The sequence below is a fragment of the Pteronotus mesoamericanus genome, unplaced genomic scaffold, assembly GCF_021234165.1.
Source record: "Pteronotus mesoamericanus isolate MK-2021 breed Mesoamerican mustached bat unplaced genomic scaffold, CSHL_Meso_final scaffold_128, whole genome shotgun sequence".
Classification (NCBI taxonomy): domain Eukaryota; kingdom Metazoa; phylum Chordata; class Mammalia; order Chiroptera; family Mormoopidae; genus Pteronotus; species Pteronotus mesoamericanus.
The window spans coordinates 2,239,866-2,264,493 of record NW_026555305.1 but is presented as its reverse complement, the minus strand read 5'-3'; the positions used below and the strand labels follow the sequence as shown (position 1 = coordinate 2,264,493).

Below are 24,628 nucleotides of genomic sequence, written 5' to 3'. Positions count from 1 at the left end.
AAGTAATTTGTTTTAGACGTGTATTTATTGTCATTTTATTATTCACCTTTTAATATATTTTCTTCTTAAAGAAGACCATTTAACGTTTCTTGTGATACAGGTTTGGCGGTGATGAACTCCTTCAGTTTTCTCTCCTGGGAAGCTCTTTACCTGACCTGATTCTAAATGGCAGCCTTTCCGATCAGACTTCCGGCCAAGATGGAGGCGTAGGTAGATGCACTTTGCCTCCTCTCACAACCAAAAGAAGGACAATGACAGCTTTAAAAACAAAAAATAACCACAACTGCCAGAAAATTGAACCATATAGAAGTCCAGCGACCAAGGCCTTAAAGGAGAAACATTCACCTGGACCGGCAGGAGGGGCGGAGACAGGCAGCTGGGGCAGAGGGGATGCACGGCAAGGCGGTGGCTGGAGGACCAGGCGGTCCCACATTGGCGTGCGGATAAACTGGGAGGAACAGCTGGGGAGCAAGATGGACCACAACCCAGGGTTCCGGTGCTGGGAAAGAAAGCCTCAAAAGCTCTGGAGCTAAAAACCCGGGGGGTTGCAGTGGCAGGGGAAATGCCCAGCCTCAGGAGAGTCTGTTGGAGAGACCCACGGGGTCCTATAAGTTACACAAACCCTCCCACCCTGGAATCAGCACCAGAGGGGCCCAATTTGCTGGCGGTAGCTGGGGAAGTGACTGAAAGCCCGCCCTGAGCCGAGCAAGAGGCATTGTTCCCTTTCGGATCCCTCCCCAACACACAGCGTCACAACACAGCGACCTGGGTGGCCCCATCCTGGCGAACATCTATGGCTCCGCCCCTCCCAATGTAGCAGGCACACTGAGAGAAAGAAATATGGCCCCAATGGAAGAACAGATGAAAGCTCCAAAAATAGAACTAAGTGATGAACAGGTAGCCAAGCTTTCGGATGCAGAGTTCAAAACACTGGAAATCAGGATGTTCACAGAAATGGTTGAGTATGGTCGCAAAATGGAGGGAAAAATGAAGGCTATTCCAAGTGAAATAAAGAAAAATATACAGGGAACCAACAGTGAAAGGAAGGAAACCGGGACTCAAATCAACAATTGGGAGCAAAAGGAAGAGATACACATTCAGCCAGGACAGAATGAAGAAACAAGAATTCAAAAAAATGAGGAGAGGTTTAGGAACATCTGGGGCAACTCTAAACAATCCAACTTCCGAATCATAGGGGTGCCAGAAGGAGAAGAGGAAGAGCAAGACATTGAAAACTTATTTGAAAAAATAATGAAGGAGAACGTCCCTGATCTGGCCAAGGAAATAGACTTCCAGGAAGTCTAGGAAGCTCAGAGTCCCAAAGAAGCTGGACCCAAGGAAACACACACCAAGGCACATCATAATTGCATTACCCAAGATTAAAGTTAAGGAGAGAATCTTCAAAGCAGCAAGAGAAAAGGAGACAGTTCCCTACAAAGGAGTTCCCATAAGACTGTCAGCTGATTTCTCAAAAGAAACCTTGCAGGCAAGAAGGGGCTGGAAAGAAGTATTCGAAGTCATGAAAGGCAAGGACCTACAACCAAGACTACTCTCCCCAGCAAAGCTATCATTGAGAACGGAAGGGCAGATAAAGTGCTTCCCAGATAAGGTGAAGTTAAAGGAGTGCACCATCACCAAGCCCTTATTATGTGAACAGGAACAGCTAGAACAGGAACAGACTCACAGAAATGGAGACCAGAGGGGAGGGGGAGGGGGTAGAATGGGGGAAAAGGTACAGGGAATAAGATGCCTACGTAATAGGTACAAAATAGGCAGAGGGAAGGTTAAGAATGGCATAGGAAATGGAGAGACCAAAGAAATTATATGTATGACCCATGGAGATGAATTAAGGGGGGGGGGGCGTGCCGGGGGAGGGTCGGTGCAGAGGGGAGGGGAATAAAGGGGAGAAAAGCAAATGGGACAACTGTGGTAGCTTAATCAATAAACTATATATTAACAATATCTGTCTCATATTTTGTAGTGCTTCCTTTCATCTATATATATTTATATATATTATACATATAATCCTCACCTGAGGACATGTTTTATTGGTTTCAAGAGAGGGGCAGGGAGAGAGAGAGTAAAGAGAGAGAAATAAAATTGATGTGAGAAACATTGACCCGTTGCCTCCGGCCCGCGCCCCACCGGGGCTCGAACCCCAACTTAGGTGTGTGCCCTGCCCTGGGATCCAACACCCAACCTCTGGGTTGTGGGTCGACTCCCTCCACCCGAGCCTCCTGGCCCAGGCTGTAAATATCCTTTATGATTATTTTAATGGCCTCTGTCATAGGGGAAGGAAGGTGACAGGATTTGTAGCCCGGGGGCGAACGGTGTCCCCGCTTTGGAAGGACAGAACCGCCCCGCTGCGGAGGCCGCCCTGTGCCCAGCGCCGCGGACGCGGGAGGCGCCCCGGACGGAGGCGCAGCGTCGGGGCGGCCGCCGCGGAAGGACTTCGGTTTCCCTGCGGCCGCTCAGCCTTCCCTCCGGGCGGCCTCCGAGGACCCCGGACGTGGCCCTCAGGCCCCTTCCAGTGTGGGCCTGTCCTCGTCCCTTCGGGCCGCTGTAACAGAATCCCACCGAGCGGCGGCTGGGAGGCGAAGCCGCGTGCGGCTCGCGGTGCTGGGGCCGTGAGTCCGGGTCAGGGCTCCCGCCCCGTCGCGTTGGGGTCCGGGCCTTCCCGTGTCGTGGGCTATGCCTTTTGCTGTCACTTTATGTTCGGGAAGGGACAAGACGTCTCTGTGGAGCCTCTTCTGTGAGAATCGCAGCGCACAAAGGCTCCCCTCCTGCCCCGAGCACCTGCCAGGGCCCCAGCTCCTGCCACCGCCCCGTGTGGGCTATAATTTCTACTTTAAAAGCAATTGATTGATTGATTTGCGGGAGAGACGGAGGGAAGGAGACAGGGAGCGGGGAGAGCGAGAGCGACAGCGACAGGGGGAGAGTAAGAGAGAGAGGGGCATCAGCGGGGCGACGGGCTCCCTCGCGCCCCGTGGTCGGCCTCCGCCGCGGCGGCTGCGGCCTCGGCCCTGGGTTTCCGGGCTCGAACCTGCAGACCCAGCGCGGCCCGCGACGCAGTCCGTCCGCGCGTCTCCCACGCGAGCGCCCTGCGGAATTTCTGCGGAAGGGTCGTTCTCACGCGTCATGGAACATGTTAGACAGACACCTGCGGGGTAGTTTCCCAACGTGCACGCCTTCCGGCAGATTGGAACATATCGGGGCTTCATCTCCGCCCGGATTCTCTCCCTTCCCCTGCTGCCTCGGGTGAGGAGAGGTCGGAGGGCCGTCCCCGTTCAACGAGACCCGGAAACGTGAGCAACTCTCACAGGCACAGGGACCACGCCGGAGCGGGACGGTGTCCCGGCCGAAATGCCCGAGAGGACGGCGCCTCCGCAGGGGGATCGGAAACAGGAAAAGCGGGGGCGGAGGGGGGCGTCGCGGACGGGCACACACTCCTCTGTGTCCTTCTGTTTGTAGCGCGTGTGTGACTGTCCTTGGGTCTTATTCCAGGGTCTGGATTTGAGTCAGAACCCAAACTGCGCGCATCAAACGCACTCCCGTCCTCCCTCCCACCCCGGAGTCCCTGAGGCCTCCGACACTCGCAGGTGCGGCCGGGCGGCCGGGCTCCGCGGCGGGGGCCGCACAAGGCTGCGCTCGGGTTCCAACGGACCGACCCCCTTCTCTCACGGACCGAACTGCAGGCCACAGGGACCTGCAGGGACCCTCATGAGCCCGGCCCCCTGAAGCACCCCTAACGCATCCCCACCTCCCCCTGGCGCGCCCGGGCCTGAGGGGCAGCTGGGGCCAGGCGGGCTCAGCACCGACTCCAGGGCGCTGCCCGCCCGCAGCGCCGGGGCCCTCCTGGGCTGACCGCTCTGGCCCTGCCCTGAGAGGGGACGCGGGGGGACCCTCCCCTGGCGGGTCCTGCTGCCCAGCTCCGTGCAGGGACGCGTCAGGCAGGGTGGCTCCTGACCCCAGGTCCAGGGACAGAGGGCGTGGTCCCGACCTCCCCACAGAGAGGCCTTTCTCCTGTCCTGTCTCAGGTCGGTGACATCGGCCCCTGGGGGGCCCGGGGCCTGTCTGATGTCGAGCAAGCTTGTCCCTGCAGAGGACCCTCAGGCATGTCTGGTGATGGGGACATCGATGGCCGTCACTGAGGCCCTCAGGAGCAGAGGGCAGAGAAAGTGCCCCCTGCTCCCTGGGTGGAGCTGAGCTTACAGTCACGTTGTCACTGGGGGGCAGGGACACCGGCCTCAGGAGCTCCATCCGCGGGGTTTCCCGCCGGGCCCGTTCCTGCAGCTCCTGCTCCGCCTGGACCTTGTCCCCACGTCCCTCACGCTGTCATTCCGTGTCACCTGGGACGGAACTTTGAAAAATCCTTTTACGTGGAGGTCAGAAAACTCTAGGTCCCTTTTTTGTTCCAGAAATCGCTCAGGCGGGGCCACTGCAGAGAGCGCGCCTGCCGAGGTTTAATTCTGCGGAACTGAGAGCCACTTTCTAAATCGCCTGCTTGATGTCACCCCACGGGAGAGAAGGCGGCAGGGACCTGCCACCCTCATGTGACGAATTATGAACCGCCTTTCCTTCCCCGGAGAAAAAATTTGCACTGTGGATTCAAGTCCTTTCCCCGGCCTGGGCCCTGCCTCATCACCGAATTGTGTGCGTCCAAATCTGTCTGAGACCATCGTGGCTGTGGGCTTGTCACAAAATACTCAAATGTCTCCCCAAACTGCTCAGAATGAGGGCATGAACTCCAAGTTATCACGTTCTGGAACTTGAAATAATTTTTTTCTTTTCTTTCTCCATTTTTCCATCACATTTATCCCCGATGCCCCTCCCCCTCCCCGCCCCTCCCCCAGGCAGTTACCACACTGGTCTCTGTGTCCTTGTGTTTAATTGTTTAATTTTTCACATTCACTTAACATTCAATAATATAACAGTCTGAGCTGTAAACCTCTGGGAGAGACATTCACATAACTTATTAAAGACCCTTCTCAATACCCCTGGCGCCCTATGTGGTCAGGGCAAGAATAGCGACGGTTTCCCCTGTCTGTGTTGTACACCCGCTAACAGATGATGTGCGACAGCCATTGTATTTCCACTGACTTGGGTGGGAGGTGTCAGAGGGGCTGAGGAGGGTTCGTGCAGACGTGATGAAGCGCACAGTAGGGCAACCTCAGAACGTCTCCCTGTAACTTACTAATAATCGACAGACACCAAATGGTGAGTGTGTGAAGGGGAGACCTGGCCGTCACCAACCAGCTGAGTCACCAGGATGAAGGACCCTGGGATCCCAGGTCCCACTGTGACAAGATTCGCCTGAAGAGGCAGGACAAAGGAGCAACAAAGACGACCCCATGAGGAATGACCAGGATGGGGACAGCCTCACCCCACCTGTGCTAGGACCGTCCCCAGGGGAGAGGACGCAGGTCCCTGGGGGAGGGTGGCCTGATGACCAGGTCCTCACTGACACAGAAAGAACACAAGCAGGTTCAGGTGCCGGTGCAGACACAGCAGCCGGGGACCCTTAAAGTCCCAAAGGGAAGCTGCAATGACCGTTTTAGGACCAAGTCCCCTACAAGGCGGATCTGTTACGCTGGAAAAGAAAGTTACGAAAAATTCAGGTCCGTCTCAGAAGTGTCACATTCCCCACAGCCACCGCAGGCTCAGCATGTCCCACTCTGAGGATCCCCCAAACCCAGCGGTGCCCCTCGGGCCCAGTGCCCCCGCGTCCTGCCTCCAGGGTCTCACCGTCAGCAGCTGTGAGAGAAACATCACAGCCCTGGGCACTGTTGCCTCCTGGGGAAGGACACAGCAGAGGAGTCATGGGGTGGGGAGCCCCCTCCTAGACTCCAGCCCACATGCTTCCCAGGGTCCCAGATGTCCCCCTCCCAACACCCAGACTTACAGGCAGCCTGAGCGCGGCTCTCCCTGCCTTTGCCTGTGGGAAGCAAACGCTCTGTGAGGAGTCGGGGGGGAGGCTGGGTCCCGTGACCCTAAAGGAGCCCCACACTCCTGAAGCCCAGAGAAGGTTCCAGAACTGTGACTGAACACCCAGGGTAGGATCAGGAAATACAGGAACAGTACATGTGCTGGGACTGGACAAACCACCTGCCTGGACATTACTCCTCAGCAGGGACCTTCCCCTCTGACCTGTGACAGCTGGGAATCCGTCCCCATCGCTAGAGTCATCAGGTGAGAAATTTGTCCCTCATTTTCCCACGGGCCTCACTGAAGGGTGAGTGTTGGCCAACAGGCCCCCGACGGGCAGCACCCGAGTGGGTAGGATGCCCACTCACGAGGCGGAGCACACGGCCACCTGGGCCTGACCCCCAGGGGGACAGGGACCTCGGCCCCACCGCTGCCCACCTGAGCGCGTCCTCCTCCACGTCACAGCCACAGCGACCGCAGCAACAAGGAGACCCAGGGCAACAGCAGCGATGCCCACGATGGGGACGGTGGTCCCAGGAGGGGGGTCTGCGAGGGGAGGCGAGAGGCCACCCTCAGGCCCGAGTCCTGACCCCGCTCAGGGACGCCCTGAGGAGAGGCTCTGTGCCCACGCCCCCCCTCACCCCATCGCAGGGTCAGGGGCTCGGGCAGCCCCGCGTGCTCCACGCGGCACGTGTAGCTCTGCTCCTGTCCCGGGGGCACGGCCACGGCCGCCCACGTCTGGAAGGTCCCGTCCCCCGCAGGCCTGGTCTCCACAGTCTCCGTGTCCTGGGGCAGGTCCTCCCCGTCACGCTGCCAGGTCAGGGTGATGTCCGCGGGGTAGAAGCCCCGGGCCCAGCACCTCAGGGTCACCTCACGGTCAGAGGTGGGGTGGCGGGTCACCTGTGTCTCTGGATGGTCTGAGGGGAGGGGTGAGAGCATTCATGGAATTTTGCGTGGTCACTGGGTCAGGTGGTCACTCCAGAGTGGACCAGGGGGGGGGAAGGGAAGCACCCCAGACACCAGCCTGGGCAGAACCATCTGGGATAATCTCATTTCTTAGAAAATTCCTGAATCAGGGGGAGAACATAGAGGAGGAATCTCCAGGTCTCTGACGGGAGGCACAAACTCAGGTGGAGACCGAATGACTCAAAAAAGCCGCAGTCAGGCCTCGAGAGACGGTCTCAGCCTGGGAACCAGGGAGCGTGTCCTGGGCACCAGGTGGCTGCAGGGTGTGAGGGAGCCGCTGTTCAGGGAGAGGCCGGGTTTCTTTTTGTCCTTCAGAGACAGCTGGGCCCGCGGGGAGTCGCAGAAGAAGGAAACCTGGGGGCCCTTCCGTCTCCGGAGCAGGAGGCGGATTCCGACACTGACCACCTCCCTCCTCTCCCTGAAGGAGCCGCCCCAGCCCGCAGACCCCTCCCCGGGGAGGCCCGCGCCCCGGTACCTGCTCGGAGCAGCGTCTCCCTCCCCTTCTCCAGGAGCAGGCGGAGGCGCTGCACACAAGTGTCCTTCAGGAAGACCCTCCTGTTGGCCGCATCAGGGACCTGCACCAACTCCTGCCACGTGACTTGCGCCGCCGCGTCGGCCGCGGTCCAGGAGCGCAGGTCCTCGTTCAGGGCGATGTAGTCGGTGCCGTCGTAGGCGAACTGACTGAACCCCCAGAGGAAGCGCCCGTCCGACCCCACGACGCAGCCGGTCATTTCCTGGAAGGTGTGAGACCCTGACCCCGCCCCGGCGTCGTTCCTCGTTACTGCGCCCCAGTGGGTTCTCCCCTGCGGCGACCTTTGCGCTCCGGACCCGCGGTGACTAGAGGGAACAGGGACTGCGACCGGGCTTAGGCTTCATGCACGAGTGTCACGCTCAGTGCCCTAAGGACTTAGGTCCTCGCTAGCGCCGCCCTTGTTGGGGGCCGGGCGGGTCCAGCAGCCTCTCCGGGGACCTCGTCCCGTCCGTGGGGGGGGGGGTCGTTCCCGGACCCGGCGACCGCGGCTCACCGTCGTCGCCCTGGCTGTAGTGGGCGCGCATGTTGTTCAGGGTCGCTCTGCTCCTTTGCTCCTGTCGCTTGATGCCCCGCAGGAAGTCGTCCCAGGCCTGCGGATGGTCCTGTCCCACCGGGTCCTGCTCCATCACCAGCTTCTCGTACCCCGCCCCCGGCAGCGTCAGCTTCGGGTTGCGGGCGTCGCTGTCGTACCGCGCGACCTCCGTGTCGTCCACGTAGCCGACCGCGATGTACCGGTACGTCCAGCGGCCCGGCCCGGACACGGCGGCGGTGAGATACCGGAGGGTGTGGGGGCCTGGGGAGGGGAGGACGCGCGTCCTGGGTCCGCGGTGGGGGCGGCGGGGGCCGGGGCCCGGGGGAGGGAAAGTGGGGCGGGGCCGAGGCTGGAATCGGGGTGTGCGGTCTGGGCGGGGGGCGCAGGGGACCCGCCGTCCCGGGGTCCGGCACCCTTCCCCCGTCCCCTGGCGCCTGCCCCGCGGGGGCCGTTCCCTCCCGACCCCGCACTCACCGGCCCAGGCCGCGGTCAGGGCCAGGGCCCCCGAGAGTAGCAGGAGCAGGGCTCGGGGGCCCATGACCCAGACCCTGAGCGCCCGCGAAGAATACGTCCTGGGGCCGCGGAGGAGTTTATAGCCGAGAGCGCGGCGACGCTGATTGGCTGCTCCGGAGTCTGACACCCAACGGGAGGGAGAACGGCGGCGGCGTCCCGGGTTCACTGACCTCGGGACGCGGGACTCTGCCCCGAGTCTCGTACCTGCGCGGATGCTCGTGTCCCGCGGACTCACTTGGGTCCCCGCCCGTGGTCTGCTTTTTGCAGCGACTCTGAAAACATTTTGATTTGAGAACATCTACACGGTCTCACAGAACAGGGAAGACTCCCCGATTTTGTGTGTGTGGGTTACAGGTATCAATATGTACCACACAAAGAATACAAACAGAAAATGCATCAATTCACTTAGAATAATATTAATAACCTATGGCATGTTAACAGAAATAACGTTTTTATGAAAAACATGTATTGCCCACGTTTTCACACAGAAATTCCTCCTTTAGGAATCTACCCTAAGAAGACAATCACACATGCTCTCAAACACGCATATGCAAGGGTGCTTCTTGTATGGTGGTTTTATAAAAGCAAAAGGGTGGATGGATCTACATGCTCCAATCAATAGGAGATAGTAACTATTTTGGGGGGAACTCAAGGGTTGAGGAAATTTTCCTGTTAGGGAATAGTTCGTGAGCTCAGTAGTGAATGCGAGTAAAAACTGTAGTTGCAGGAGCTGAGGGTAGGGCCCTGCCTGACTCCAGGAGACGCAGCGCGTCCGCGTAGTGCCCGGGAGAACTGGGCCCCGAGGGCCCCGGAGGCCACCGGGAGGCAGCTGCAGGGAGAGTCAGCGCCACCCAGGACACACAGGGAGAACTGTGAGCGTTACAGTCAGCAGCTGAAAGAGCGAAACCGAAATGGCTTTTTATCTGATTAACCTTTTCTCTAAAGGCAACTGGTGGCTTGGCTCTGTGCCCTGAGACCCAAACTACAGGGTAACAGACAATTTCCTTGTGCCCTTTGGGCAGGCAGGTGTAACAAAGCCCACAGGAGCAATTCCTGTTCTTGTTGTTTATGCAAATCACCAGGCCCCGTACACCTGGACTTAATGCAGCCTCTTTGGTAAAACAAACAAACAAACCCCCCCCCCAAAAAAAAACTTTTCAAAATCAAATTTTAGGGAGGAAAATTGTGTTTCAATGGAAATCGTAAGGTTCAACGGTGGATCTTGGACTCCAGTTAAAGGTTTATTTTCGCCTACAACCTGAATTGGATCTGAATTTTTCTAGTTTTCTTTCAAACTAGTGTTTCATTTTTCATCCACCCTTTGACTCGGAATTACTGAGAACCGCGGATGCGGTGCCAGCCACGGGGAAGCCCCCGCGCACCTGCCGCCCCGCCCCCGCCGCCCCCCGCCCGCACCCCCTGGCCCCGGACGTTCCCACTGCGGAGGAGGGGACCGTCCGGACCGTCCCGGCTACGTTCACTGCACTACAGCCCGGCGTTTGGAGTCTTATCCACCGGCAGCCCCGCAGACAGAGTGGGCGGGACTTGCTGGGCGGGCCCCTCACCCTCTGTGCTCCTGCTGTTTCCCCGGGGCCTCGTCCGGCGCCCCCGTTTACCGGGGCGCTGCGGTCCGCGCGGGAGGCCTCTCTGTAGAAGCCCCTCCTGAGGTCAGCACCTCCTGAAATGAGACTCAGTGCTTGGCCGGGAGGGACCTGTCAACCTGTCAGGAGCCGAGGTGGGACAGGGTGGTAAGAAGCTGGGGAAATGCCTGGGCGAGAGGAAGGCGGAGACTGAGAGAAGAAAGTTAGAGAGGACCAAACAGCTTCAGCAGTGCCCAGGCAGCTGGTGACCCACAGGCGCTACGCCCCCTGCCAAGGACACTGAGGGCTAAGGGTTTACCCTTCTGCTCCCTGGCCGTGGACACAGGCCTCAGGGGAGAGAGGGGGCATTGTGCGGCCCAGGGAGCGACAGCAGCGGCCCAGGGGCCGAGCCGGGGAAGGAGCTGAGACTCCCCTTTCGGCTCCGCCTCCCCGAGTCTCAAGAGAAAAAGCACGTCCCCCCCCCCGCAGGAATTTCCCCCCTCCAAATTCCCTGTCTCCCCCCAACAAGCTTCCTTCTGAAAGCTCCAGGTAAGGGAGGTGTTAAGGTTTTAACCCACGGCCTTCTCAGACTGCTGGCCTCTCCTAGTAACAAAAGCACAATGATAATCAATCCCTGTCCCTTCTTCCCGGCTGAGCGGTGACACGCAGCACTAACCCCGGACTCCCTTGCCCTCTGGCGTCTGGCGTCGGTCCTGGCGACCCAGGCGGTGCAGAGCCTTCCTCGGGACAGCCGGTCTGCAGGGGTGGACCCCGCCACGGGCTGCGCCTGCCGGAGGGAAAGGACGTGGGTGGCTCACGGCCCGAAGGAGGGGCAGGGACCTGGCCGTTCCGGACCCTCCCAACGTCCCCCCTCAAGCTGTCGCTAAGGTACAGCCTGCCTCTCTTCCCCCAGAGCCTGGCTCGGCCGCGCTAAGGATGCGCAACTGAGCTGAGGTCACTGCCGGAGTTTATTCCCGCAGAACTGACTCACAGGACCGGCCGTGGAAGGGGCAGCCTGACTCCGCGCAGAAGGAGGAGGCTCTGCGGACAAAGGGAACGGAAAGGCTGGGTGGGCAGGGGGGACTCTGGAAGGACTCGTGGAGGCCAAGGCCTCGCCGCCGGGCGGCGCTGACTGCACGGACTCGGACGCTGGGGTTGTCGCGGGAGGAGTGAGTGTGTGCGCCGACTGCAGGCGCGCGTTCCCGAGGTGCGGGCACGCGGCTCCGTGGGAAGGAGGGAGGATGGGAACCTCCAGTAAAAAGGAGAGTCGGCAGGCAGCAGGGATTTCCAGGTTGTTCGAGGCTGTTCAGGTGTCTTTCCTGGGGGCAAGGGCGCACTGTGCGGGGCATCGTAAAGAGGGCGCTGAAGTGGCAGAGGAAACAGTCTGGCTGATGCGGCAGCGGACGAAGCCGCTGGAGGAACGTCTACAATGCCTTTGGTGCCTCTTCCAGGCTTGTCACATTTCCACCTGAGGGTGTTTTCTTTTTCATTGTTTTCTGAGAGAAACATTGCTGTTAGAGAGAAGGAGTGATTGATTTCCTTCTGTCGGCACCCCGACTGAAGATCATATGCACAATGTAGGTTTGTGCTCTGACCGGGAACCGAACCTACAACCTCCTGGTATTGATATGATGCTCGAAACAACTGCGCCACACCGGCCAAGTCTAAACCTTTCCTTTCTTCACTGCGGACTCCTGTTCGCATTTGATTGGGCTTTAGTGTGCACAGGTGAATGAACCCCTGTAGTTCAGCAATACTTCGTCATTGATAACTTTTAACATTTTCATAATTGTTACAGTGAATATACAGTCATCATATAAACTGCATGTCATCTCTGTGCACATGATTAACTTAAACAGCGTTGTTTACGTACCACAGAGAGGCGAGTGGGGAAGGAGTCAGGAGCTCAGCGCAGGGCCAGCGGGCCAGGCTCCGGGCCTGGGCTCCGGACCGGGAGGTGCCCCCTCTGTCCTCACTCAGGGCGCCGCACTCTGTGGGGGGCAGGCCGGGCTTCCCTTCTCTAGGGGTGTGGTCATTAGTGTCTCATCACCTCTTTGTTGCTTTTAAAAAGTTGGGTTTTTGTATTATACATGGCATTTTTTAGCTATTTTCAGTGGGAGGATTTGTCCACACAATCTAGGCAAGCTTTTCATGATGGAATTTCTTAGGCAGATGGTTGGTCCTAGACACAGAATCAGAATCTGAATCTGAAATCGTGATGTTAGCATCGTCTGTCAGAAGTTTTATAAGTGTAGGGATTTAAATGTAACCTGTTCTTTTAAAATGTTTTTCAGGCACATACAAGAAAATTCAAAAGGCACTGAAGAATGTACAAAATTGTCCCTGGCGGGTGTAGTTCAGTGGATTGAGTGCTGGCCGGTGACCTAAAAGGCCGCCGGTTTGATTCCCACCCGGGACACATAGCTGGGTTGTGGGCCAGGTCCCTTTTGGGGAGGCTCATGAGAGGCGACCACACATTCATGTTTCTCTCCCTCCTTTTCTCCCTCCTGTATAAAAATAAATAAATAAAATCTTTAACAAATTTTTAAAAAGAATACACAACGTTAAATAAGTCATGTGTTCCCTACTCCGGCAGTCACCTAACTCATGTACCAGGAAACTGTAACAGTGAGTCACTTCTGATTACTGTTCCCAAGAAAATATGTTTATGCATTAATGTCACTGTTATGATGTAAAGAGAGGTCAGGCCACAGACTGGGAGAAAATACTTGCAAATCACTTTTTAAAAAATATACAGAGGAACCCTCAACTCAACAATAAGAAAACAAATAACTCAATAAAAATTGAATTGATCAAAATTCTAAACATACACCTCACCAAAGAACTGATGCCAGCTCTGGCCACATTGCTTAGTGGGGTGGGTCGGCGGGAGCGTTGTGTCTCTCGCCAAAACGTTGTGGGTTTGGTCTCTGGAGGTGCCTACAGGAGGCAACTTTTCCATATCTCTCCCTGTTTCTCTCTCATCAATAAACATGGCCTTGGGTGAGGATTAAAAAAAAAAAAGGTTGGCTTGTTCAGTTGCAGCAGCCTCATAAATCTCTTGTTTACAAGGTCTCTGGATGGTGTCATTACCTCCCATGTTGATTTAATCCCGTGTTATCTGTACAATAACACGCCCTGCGGGCTCGTAGCCCAGAAGCCCAGGCTGCGCCCTGTGGCCCAGGCGAGCAGCAGGCGGGACCCCCCAGGCGTGAGCGCCTCTGTGCTGTTCGCACAGCGACAGAACCCACACACACACGTTTCTCAGAGGGGTCACCGTCGTCAGGCGGTACATGGGTGACTGTAACTGTATCAAGTGAACATGCTGGACACCTTCAACTTCCACCAGGTTGTGTGTAAGTTTTAAATTTTAATTTAAAAGCAGAGTTCATTGTGGGTTTTATGTGCATCATTGACATTCAGTGAAGTATTAGTAAACAGTGTAATTAAGAATATTATAAACACTGATGTGCACATCTTAGATTGTCAAGATCCACTTGCAACAGCCCATGACGCCAGGACCCCCGGGGTCCCCAAGCCTCCGCAGTGAGGGGCAGGGAGCAGGGGAACGCGCGGCCAACGGGGGGAGGGCTGCGTCCTCCACAGAGGGGCCCTCTCGCACAGTGACATGAAAAGCAAAACTGGAGTTTAGCACATAGAACGTGCCACAGGGGACCGCCAGCATCAGGACGGAGTGGGCGGCCCTGGTCTCTGCAGGGCATGGTGGCGGCTGCGGGGTGTGAGGTGCCGCAGCCCCTGGAGGTGTCTGTGCAGGGGACGCGTCGTGCGGACACTGGACCAGGCCATGGGGACAGCGGATGCGACATCAGAGTTGGACCACAAGACGGCCCCTCAGGCACGGCTGGAGACCGGGGCAGACACGGCCATCACTGAGACGGCCTCGCGAGCAGCGGGCAGGAGGCAGGGAAAGCGACCCTGTTCCCTGGGGACGACCCGAGCTTAGGGTCACGTGGGCACGGGGTGCAGGACCCTCGGCACCCGGAGCCCCGGTCCCCGAGCCTCCCGCCGGGCCCTTCCCTTCAGCTCCTGCTCTGGTCGGAGCCCTGTCCCCAGGTCCCTCACCTGCCATCCCGTGCGACCCGGGCTGCTCTTCCTGCGGGTTCCAGTCCCACGGCTCTCGCCGCTCTCGGCCTCAGGTCTGTTCTGTGGCTTTTGCTGAAATAAAACGAGCCCCCAATATCCCACATATAAAACGTTTAATGTTTAAATGAGAAAATTTGGGCTCCATTCTTTGCTCCAGAAATCACTCACGGCGGGTAGTTGCAGAGAGCGAGCGTTCGGAGACTTTCATTCCGTTGCCCTGAGAGCCACCTCTGAACCTTCCGCTGACTGTGCTCCACGGTGGAGAAAACGGCACGGACTTTCCACCCTCCTGTGGCGAATTAGGAACTGCCTTTCCTTCCCCGAGGGAGAAAAACAATTAAGTGTAGATTTAAGTCTGTTGCCCAAGCTGGGCCATGTCTCATCACTGAATTGTGTGGAATCATATTGACTTGAGACCAGAATGACTTGCGGGCTTGTCACCAAATATTCAAAGTTCTCCATAAAAGTGCTGTCAGAACGTTGGACATGGAGTTCGAAATACTGCTTTTCTTGAACTTTAAATATTTTTCTATTATCCTTCTTTTCAAAAAATATTTTATTTATTTGTTTTTAGAGAGAGGGCGAGGAAGGGAGAAAGAGATGGAAATCAATGTGTGGGTGCCTCTCGTGTGCCCCCTACTGGGCCCCTGGCCTGCAACCCAGGCCTGTGCCCTGTGGGATTCGAACCGGTCACCCCTTGCCTCACAGGGCGGCACTCAATCCACTGAGCCACATCAGCCATGGCAGAATATTTTCCTATCGTTCAATTACATATACTATAGTTTATTTATAGTTGATAAATAAAATATTATGTTAGTCTCAGCTGTCAAGCGCAGTGATTAAACATGGATATAGCTATTAAGTAATGTCCCCGATAATTCTAGGGCCCATCTGACACCACACATAGTCACCATCTTATTGACTAGACTCCTTGGGCTGCACTTCACATCCCACTAATAAGAGCTGAGGGGGTATAGGACTAACACCATATTTTCATTGTCTTGGGAGGAAGGTGTCAGAGGGGCTGAGGAGGGTTAGTGCAGACGTGGTGAAGCGCACAGTAGGGCAACCTCAGAACGTCGCCTCTTAAATTACTAATGAATGACAAAGACCAAACCGTTAACATATAATGGGGAGACCTGGCTGTCACCAACCTGGTGAGTCACCGACATGAGCGTCCCCACTGTCAGGAGAGGTGGTGTAGTGTCCAGCCCTAGTTCTTTCCTCTTCCACAGCCCTGGCTCCCTTGGTGGCCGCATCCGCACTCATGGCTTTAAATGTCACTTTCGTAGCATCACCTCCCAATCTGTGTCTCCAGCCCAGGCATTGCTGTTAAAGGTCCCCAGACGCATTTGTCGAATCGCCAACCTGACACGTCATTGCTGTTTCTGACACACATCCCACCGTGACCTTCTCTTCAGTGGACGCTTGCAATGGCCACCCCTCCCCCGCACAGGCTCCTGACAGCGTCTCCCGCATCTCTGCTGAGAGAACCCCCGTCTTTCTGCTGCCACAGTACCATGTGGGGTGCCCTCCTTGACTCCTTCCCACACCCCAGGTTTAATCGTTAGGAAACGCTGTGAAACGCATCCTCCGCACGCGTTCAGCACCCAGTCCCTTCCCGCTGTTCCCACCGCCCAGAGCCCGGCAGCGCCCCCAGCGGCTGCAGCCGGGAACGCAGGGAGGCTTCCCGCTCCTTCCCTCCCGCCTTGCTGGTCCCTTGTCCTCCCGATTCTGGGCTCAGCCCAGCAGCCAGGCTGGCCCTGTGGCCCGAGGGCTCTCTCCTGGGGAGGACCCCTCAGGGGAAGCCGCTAAGGACATCGGCGCCTTGGCCAGGACCTTCCAGGGCTCGGCACCCGCAGACTGAGGACAGGGTCTGCGGGGGGTTGAGGACAGTGGGCGCCGGAGCAGCTCCTGCTGTAGGCAGGTGTCCCCACCCTCAGAGGGGTCGGCGCTCTGAGCCCCACAGGGACACCCCTGAGGGCTGCAGGAGGGCGACTTGGATGCCCGGGGGACTCCTGGGGCACAAAGAGGCACCTGGTTAGAATCGGGGGAGAAACACAGCCACAGCCAGAGGCTCCAAAAGGTGACATTCGGATGTGCGTGAAGAAACCCTGAATTGTGCTCGCAGCCCAGGCGGTCCCAGGGGACGTCACTGGGGAGCCGTGAGGTGCCCTTGTCCATGACACGCGCTGTGTCCCACCAGGGTTTCTCCACACCTGATTTTATTTTGTGAACTTGAAGTTTCTTTGAATAGAACAGCCTAATAGATGGGGTGACATAAGATGTAGATCGAAGTAACACCTACTGGAAGGACAGACACGTTGCTGACTTTATAATCCAGGTTAAATACTTCTATTTATTCACATATATTACACACATAAATACAAACACACACACACACACACACACGTAATTTATAAAATAATGCAGAAAGTTCTGATGGTAGTGCAGAAAGTGCAGTTGCAGGTTCCTTGAAGTGCCAAAGGGGGTTTGAACAACTATTTCAGCACCAAGTCCTGTAGGAAAGCACCTGGGTCACGCTGCGAAAGAACGTTGTCATGAACAGTTCAGGTCCATCTCAGAAGTGTCACATTCCCCACAGACACCGCACGCTCAGCACGTCCCACTCTGAGGATCCCCAAACCCAGCGGTGCCCCTCGGGCCCAGTGCCCCCGCGTCCTGCCCTCAGGGTCTCACCGTCAGCAGCTGTGAGAGGGACCTCAGAGCCCTGGGCACTGTCGCCGCCTGGGGAAGGACACAGCAGCGGAGTCACGGGGTGGGGAGCCCCCTCCTAGACTCCAGCCCACACGCTCCCCAGGGTCCCAGACGTCCCCTCCCAACACCCAGACTGACAGGCAGCCTGAGCGCGGCTCTCCCTGCCTCTGCCTGTGGGAAGCAAACGCTCTGTGAGGGGTCGGGGGGGGGGCTGGGTCCCGTGACCCTAAAGGAGCCCCATAGTCCTGAATCGCAGGGAAGTTTCCAGAACTGTGACTGAACACTCAGGGTAAGATCAGGAAATACGAGAAAAGCACATGTGCAGGGACTGGACAAGTCTACCACGCATCTGGACGTCTGTCCTCCGCAGGGACCTTCCCCTCTGACCTCTGGGAATCCCAGCTGGGAATCCGTCCCCATCGCTAGAGTCATCTGCTGAGAAATTTGTTCTTCACTTTCCCACGGGCCTCACTGAAGGGTCAGTGTTGGCTCTTTAATGTGGCGACCCTAAAGGAGCCCCATTCTCCTGAAGCACATGGAAGGTTCTAGAACTGTGACTGAACAGCCAGGTTAAGTTCAGGAAATATAGGGAAAGTACATGTGCAAGGACTGGACCAACCGCCCGACAGGATGTCTGTCCGCAGCGGGGACTTTCCCTTCTGACCAGTGACAGCTGAGAATCCGTCCCCATCACTAGAATCTTCAGGTGATGAATTTGTCCTTCATTTTCCACTAAAGAGTCAGTGTTGGCATACAGGCCCCCGATGGGCAGCACCCGTGTGGGAACGATGCCCACTCACGAGGCGGAGCACACGGCCACCTGGGCCTGACCCCCAGGGGGACAGGGACCTCGGCCCCACCCCTGCCCACCTGAGCGCTTCCTCCTCCACGTCACAGCCACAGCGACCGCAGCAACAAGGAGACCCAGGGCAGCAGCAGCGATGCCCACGATGGGGACGGTGGTCCCAGGAGGGGGGTCTGCGAGGGGAGGTGAGAGGCCACCCTCAGGCCCGAGTCCTGACCCCGCTCAGGGACGCCCTGAGGAGAGGCTCTGTGCCCACGCCCCCCCCTCACCCCATCGCAGGGTCAGGGGCTCCGGCAGCCCCGCGTGCCCCACGCAGCACATGTAGCTCTGCTCCTGTCCAGGGGGCACGGCCACGGCCGCCCACGTCTGGAAGGTCCCGTCCCCCGCAGGCCTGGTCTCCACAAACGTCATGTCCTGGGGCAGGTCCTCCCCATCGCGCTGCCAGGTCAGGGTGATGTCCGCGGGGTAGAAGCCCCGGGCCCAGCACCTCAGGGTCACCTCATGGTCAGAGGTGGGGTGGCGGGTCACTTGTGTCTTTGGGGGATCTGAGGGAAATGTGAGAAAATTTGGGAACATTGTATCCATCACTGGGACACCATCAGCGCTCATGTGACCACCCTCAGAATGGAGGGGACAGCGGGGGTGGGGAAGGGATCACCAGCCAGACACCAGCCTGGACAGAGGCACTGGGATAATCTTCTACTTCTTTGAAGGTTCTAGAATCAGGGTGAGAATCAAGGGTACGAGTGTCCAGGTCTCTACGGGGAGACACAGACTCAGGCGGAGGCCGATGACTCTGAAAAGCCGCAGTCAGGCCTCCAGAGACGGGCTCAGCCCGGGAACCAGGGAGCGCGCCCTGGGCACCAGGTGGCTGCAGGGGGTGAGGGAGCCGCTGTGGCTGTTCCAGGAAGAGGCCGGGTCCCTTATTGTCGTTAGAGAAAGCTGGGCCCACGGGGGAGTCACAGAAAGAGGAAACCTGGGGGCCCTTCCCTCCCCGGAGCCGGAGGCGGATTCCGACACCGACCACCTCCCTCCTCTCCCTGTAGGAGCCGCCCCAGCCCGCAGACCCCTCCCCGGGGACGCCCGCGCCCGGTACCGGCTCGGAGCAGCGTCTCCTTCCTGTTTTCCAGGAGCAGGAGGAGCCGCTGCACACACGTGTCCTCCAGGAAGACCCTCCATCTCGTCAGCATCAGGGACCCCAACCAACTCGCACCAGGTGACCTGGGCCGCCGCGTCTGCCGCGGTCCAGGAGCGCAGGTCCTCGTTCAGGGTGACGTAGTCGGTGCCGTCGTAGGCGAACTGACTGAACCCGCGGAGGAACCGCCCGTCGGACCCCAGGACGCAGCCCGTCATTTCCTGGAAGGTGTGAGACCCTGACCCCGACCCCGGGTTGGCTCCAGTCACTTAGCGCAGAGTAGAGAACAGCTGTGGCCCCGACCCACCCATTCGGACCTGACTGGAGGTGATTAAACCAAACAGGAAAATGAAGCGGGTCCCTGTGTTCGCGGGGGTTCTCTCACAATGAGGGTCGCGCAGGCCCAGCAGCCTCTAGGGGACGGTGGGGCCTGGAGGCCCCAGGCCACCCCGGCCCGTCCGTGGGGATGGCTGTAGCGCCCGGACCGGCGCGCGCGCCTCACCGTCCTCGCCGTGGGTGTAGTGGGCGCGCAGCCTGTTCAGGTTCTCTCTGCTCGTCTGTTCGTGTTGCTTGATTTCCCGCAGGTAGTCGTCCGAATGCGGTCCATGCTCCTGCTCCACCATCTGCCAGCTCAGGAACCGCTTCTCCAACTCCGGTACCATCCTCTTCAGCCTCAGACCTGCAGAGCCGCTGTCGAACCGCTCGATCTCCGTGTCGTCCACGTAGCCGACGCGGATGTACCGGTACGTCAAGGGGCCCGGCCCACACATGGCGACGCTGGAATATCTCAGGGTGTGGGGTCCTGGGGAGGGGAGGACGCGCGTCCTGGGTCCGCGGTGGGGCCGGCAGGGGCCGGGGGCCCGGGGAAGGGGAGGGGGCGGGGTTGAGAGGAAGGGGCGGGGAAGGGGGCGGGGCCGAGGCGCGAGCCGGGGCTGTGCGGTGTGGGAACGCGCGGTCCGCGGGTCCTGCGCCCCCGCCCCGTCCCCTGGCGCCTGCCCCGCGGGGGCCGTTCCCTCCCGACCGCGCACTCACCGGCCCAGGCCGCGGTCAGGGCCAGGGCCCCCGAGAGCAGCAGGAGCAGGGCTCGGGGGCCCATGACCCAGACCCTGAGCGCCCGCGAAGAATACGTCCTGGGGCCGCGGAGGAGTTTATAGCCGAGAGCGCGGCGACGCTGATTGGCTGCTCCGGAGTCTGACACCCCACGGGAGGGAGAACGGCGGCGGCGTCCCGGGTTCACTGACCTCGGGACGCGGGACTCTGCCCCGAGTCTCGTACCTGCGCGGATGCTCGTGTCCCGCGGACTCACTTGGGTCCCCGCCCGTGGTCTGCTTTTTGCAGCGACTCTGAAAACATTTTGGTTTGAGAACATCTACACGGTCTCACAGAACAGGGAAGACTCCCCGATTTTGTGTGTGTGAGTTACAGGTATCAATATTTACCACACAGGGAATACAAACAGAAAACGTATCAATTCCTTCAGAACAATATTAATAACCTACGACATGTTAACAGAAATAATGTTTTTATGAAAAACATCTATTGCCCAAATAAAGGTAGCGTGAAGAGTGGACCTGCTTACATTTTACATTTTTCCAAAATGTTATCTCAGTTCTTGTCCGCATCGTTGGAAGACCGCTGGGTTTTCGTATTTGCTTCTCTGTGTAACCTATTTTTTACTTTTTGGTTGTTGTTTATTAAAAAAAAATACAGGCTCACACAAATATGTTGGAGGGGCATTTTTAAAACCTTACAGATAAGTGTCTCTATGCATCTTTGATCAGACACTACAGCTACACAAGTGGTAGTTCCTGACAAGTTCTTTGCGAAGTGAGACCTGAAACAATGCCACGGAGTATTTCCTCCTCCGTTACGTTGCTTCAGTGGCGCTTGCACCGATGCAGGATTGTTTGAAAGCAGTGTCTTGCTGCGCTAAGTGAGAGCTCACCGAGCGTTGATGCATTAATTACACACCATCAAAGAATCACATTTGTCACTGTCCCTGCAGGCCCCACGGGAAACGTCTGTCAGCTCTGGGAAGCTGTCGGCCTTCCGTGGTGAGACCCAAGTTTTCCAAGATCCTGGTTTTCTGCTGAGAGCTCCCGCTCTATCCAGACAACAAGGGCTGTCGGCTGTCCGCTGCCAGCTCCCTTTTCCTGAGGGAGAAGCTCATGTTATTTCGAGACATCAGCTGACAGTCTTATGGGACCTCCCTGTGTATGACTTGGTGCTTTGCTAATTCTCTTTGCCTTTAACCTTTGGCATTTTCATTATGATGTGTCCTGGTGTGGCCTCTTTCCATTCACTTGTATGGGACTCTGGACTTGTAAGCCTACTCCCTTCAGCAGGGGAGGGGAATTTTCCTTCAATGTTTTTTAAAATAGAGTTTCCGTTTCTTTTGTTCTCCCTTCTCCTTTGGGCACGCCCATTATACAAATATTGGTATGCACCAGGTTGTCCCAGAGGCTCCGTAGACTATCCTTATTTTTCGAATTGCTTTCTTTTTTCCTTTTCCTTTCCTTTTTTTTTTTTTTTTTTTTTTTTTTTTGCATTCCAGTTCAAGAGTTCAGGCCACAGACTGGGAGAAAACGTTTGCAAATCCCTTGTTTTAGACAATGCTTAAGGTTCCTCAAACTCTACAGTAAGAAAACAAATAACTTATAAAAATTGATAAAAAATCGAACAGGCCCCTCACGAAAGACTTGGCGGCCGCCCCGGCCGTGGCTCAGCGGGCGGACGGTGGGAGCGCCGCCGGGTTCACAGAGGCCGTGGGTTTGAGCGCGGGTCAGGGCGCCTGTGGAATGCAGCTTTTTGACCTCTCCCCACCCCACCCCCCCTCGCCACGCCAGGCCCCGTCTGGTTTAAGCAATAAACCCAGTCTCAGGCCAGGACTGAAAAAAACTTTGCTTTGATAAGTCCTCACACCCCTCCTGTAGTGCAGGTGTCTGGATGGCGTCATTTTCTCCTGTGCTGATTTAATCCCGTGTTGTCTGTCCAACAGCGCCCCCTGCAGGCTGGTAGCGGAGAAGCCCAGGCTGCGCCCCGCGGCCCAAGGGAGCGGCAGCGGGACCGCCCAGGCGTGAGCGCCTCTGTGCTGTTCGCACAGCGACAGAACCCACACCCGACGTTTCCCAGAGGGGTCACCGTGGTCAGGCGGCACATGGGTGACTGTAAACGCACCAAGTAAACACGCTGGACACCTTCAACTTCCACAAGGCTGTGTGTCAGTTCTATTTTAATATAAAAATAAAATTCAGTGTAGATTTTATGCACAACATCGGCACTCAGTGCAGCCACTGAGTCAACAGTATAATGAGGAATATTATAAACAGTCACATCCACATATTCGATTGTCAACAGCCACTTCCAACAGCCCATGACCCCTGGAGCCCCAGGGTCCCCAGGCCTCCGCAGTGAGGGGCAGGGAGCAGGGGAACGCGCGGCTCTCTGCGTCCTCCACAGAAGGGGGCCCTCTCACGCAGTGACTTAAAATGCAAAAATGCAATTCAGCAGGTAGCAGGTGACACAGGGGACCGCCAGCATCAGGACGGTGGGGGCGGCTCTGGTCTCCGGGGGACATTTGTGGCGGCTGCGGGGTGTGAAGGATGCCGCAGCCTCAGGTGGTGCCTGTGCAGGGGACGCGCCGTGGAGACGCTGGACCAGACCACGGGGACAATGGACGTGACATCAGGACACGAGCACAAGACGACAAAACTTACATGAAACCCCGAGTGTGGGGAAGAAAGGTGGAGGCCGCCCTGCGCCAGCGTTTGCCTCAGCGCGAGCCTTCGAGCGGCTCTCAAGGGTCAGGGGGCTGGTGGGCTCCGACCCTGGAGGAGGGCGTCGGTTGCCGGCAGCAGAGCAGCCAGAGGCTGGGAGCCCGCGGGAGCCGCGGGACAGGAGGCGTGAGCCCCGGGCCTCCGGCCGCGGCCGACAGGCCCGCACACACCTCCCGGAGCTGCCGGCCAGCACGGCCAGACACGCCCGTCCCTTCCCGTGGGAGCGCCCGCCGGGCGTGGGGGCATTGGCGGAGGCGGCTGCTTCCCGGGGACGCAGCGGGCCCCCCGCAGGAGAAGCGCGGCCCGAGGGCGCGGGCGGGGTTTCCTCTGCGCGCGGGACAGCGGCGGGGCCCGGCGGCGGCGGCCGCACACGGACCCGCAGGGCGCGACTCTGTCTGCAGGGCGACCGTCCCCCCGGGCGGAGGCTCGCAGCGACGCAGCCTCGCTGCTTCCCAACGAGACCCCCCAGGGCCGTCGCAGGGACAGTCCAGGCCCGCCGTGCACGCGCCCGTGGTTTTAGAAGGGAGTTCCCTGCGCCAAGGGGCGCCGAGCTCCCCGACGAGGCCACAGGGCGCCAAAGCGAAAGGTGGCGGCCTCAGCGCCTGCTTGGCGCCGGCGGGACAGCGGCGTCCGGAAGGCCGGCGGCTCCTTCCCCGGGCGAGAGGGGCGGCCGCCCGCTGCCGGCGGGAGCCTAGAGCACGGGCGCCGCGGGGCGGGGGGTGGGGGGCTCCGCACGGGGCTCGGCCTCCGCGGCCGCGTCCCAGGCCTCGGGCAGAGCTGTCACTCAGCACGACTGGGTGTCTGCCAGCCGATTAGATGGTAAGGTTGCCTTTGAAGGACCCGCGGCTCTTTCACAGACCCTGCCGCGGGGGCAGAGACGGCAGCTCGCGAGGGCTAACAGAAGGGCGTGTGGGTGGGTGTATTGACCAGGTGGGCGGAGTAGCTCCTCCTGAAACACGGGAAGCCGTGACAACAGGGGACAAACTGGTTTCATCTTGGTGCTTTCAGTTTTTGTCTCTGTCTTTCACTTTTGTCATTTTAATTATGTTCTGCCTTGGTGTGGGCTTCTTGGGGTTCCTCTTGCTTGGGACTCTGGACTTGTACGTCTGTTTCCTTTGCTACATTAGGAAAGTTTTAAGTCATCATTTCTTCAAATGGGGCTTCCCTTCCTTGCTCTGTCCCCTCTTCGGCCACTGCGGGCGAGCGTGACCTTGTCCAGAGGCTGCTTACACGACCCTCGTTGTCTCGGGTTCTTTCTTTTCTCTTTTCTTTTTTCTTCTCTTCTCTTCTCTCCCTTCTTTCTTTCCTTCATTTCTTCCTTCCTTCCTTCCTTCCTTCCTCCTTCCCTCCCTCCCTCCCTCTCTTCCTTCCTTCTTTCCTTCCTTCCTTTCATTCTTCTTTCCTTTTCTCCCTCCCTTCCTTCCTTCCTTCCTTTTTTGGTGTTCCGACTGTGTGTTTTCTGCTTTTGCATCTCCCACATTGCTGATTTGATCATCTGCTTCGTCTCATCTACAGTTAAGTTCTGCCAAGCCTATTTTTTAACCCTCCCCCTAGGACGTGCTTTCCTTGCTTTAGAGAGAGGAAGGACGAGAGAGAGTAACATTGATGTCACAGCAAAACACCGATAGTTGCCTCCTGGATGTGCCCTGAACAGGTTTTCATCCCTCAACGTAGGTTTGTGCCTGGACCGGGAACTGAACTCGCAACCTTTTAATGTATGAGAGGACGCTCCAACAGAGCCACCCAGACAGGATGATATTGTGTTTCTTCTTAACTGAAGGCCCCCTGATGGGCGTGGCTCAGTGGGTTGGTCCGTGCCCAGCAAACCAAGAGTCACCTGTTCGATTCCCGGTCAGGGCACAGGCCTGGGTTGCGGGCCAGGTCCCCGGTTGGGTGCATGTAAGAGACAACTGGTTGTTGCTTTTCTCTCACATAGATGTTTCTTCCCTCTGTTTTTCCCTCCCTTCCCCTCTCTAAAAAAAAGTGAATAAATAAATGTAAAAAAATGAATTGAACATAAGGCTTTCCACCAGCAAAAACAT

At 57.7% G+C, this 24,628-nt stretch overlaps 1 protein-coding gene and 1 pseudogene across 1 annotated transcript; both read right to left on the bottom strand.

Annotated features, from left to right (window-relative positions):
- Positions 1–5,791: 5,791 nt before the first annotated feature.
- On the bottom strand, positions 5,792–8,493 carry LOC129082593 (patr class I histocompatibility antigen, A-126 alpha chain-like). Its single transcript, XM_054588305.1, has 7 exons — positions 8,430–8,493; positions 7,917–8,216; positions 7,367–7,642; positions 6,567–6,842; positions 6,364–6,471; positions 5,903–5,935; positions 5,792–5,793 (listed from the first exon to the last, which is right to left on the bottom strand). Coding segments are annotated over exons 1-7 (1,059 nt in total).
- Positions 8,494–15,892: 7,399 nt separating this feature from the next.
- LOC129082450 (patr class I histocompatibility antigen, A-126 alpha chain-like) lies at positions 15,893–19,906 on the bottom strand (annotated as a pseudogene).
- Positions 19,907–24,628: the final 4,722 nt, after the last annotated feature.

What these genes read in the sequence shown, in the direction of transcription:
- LOC129082593 (XM_054588305.1), bottom strand. Translation starts at nt 8,493, where the DNA reads ATGGGCCCCCGAGCCCTGCTCCTGCTACTCTCGGGGGCCCTGGCCCTG. An exon ending in CCTGACCGCGGCCTGGGCCG is followed by an intron (nt 8,217 to 8,429) that starts GTGAGTGCGGGG and finishes TCCCCTCCCCAG; the next exon opens with GCCCCCACACCCTCCGGTAT. An exon ending in GCCCCTGACCCTGCGATGGG is followed by an intron (nt 6,472 to 6,566) that starts GTGAGGGGGGGC and finishes CTCCCCTCGCAG; the next exon opens with ACCCCCCTCCTGGGACCACC.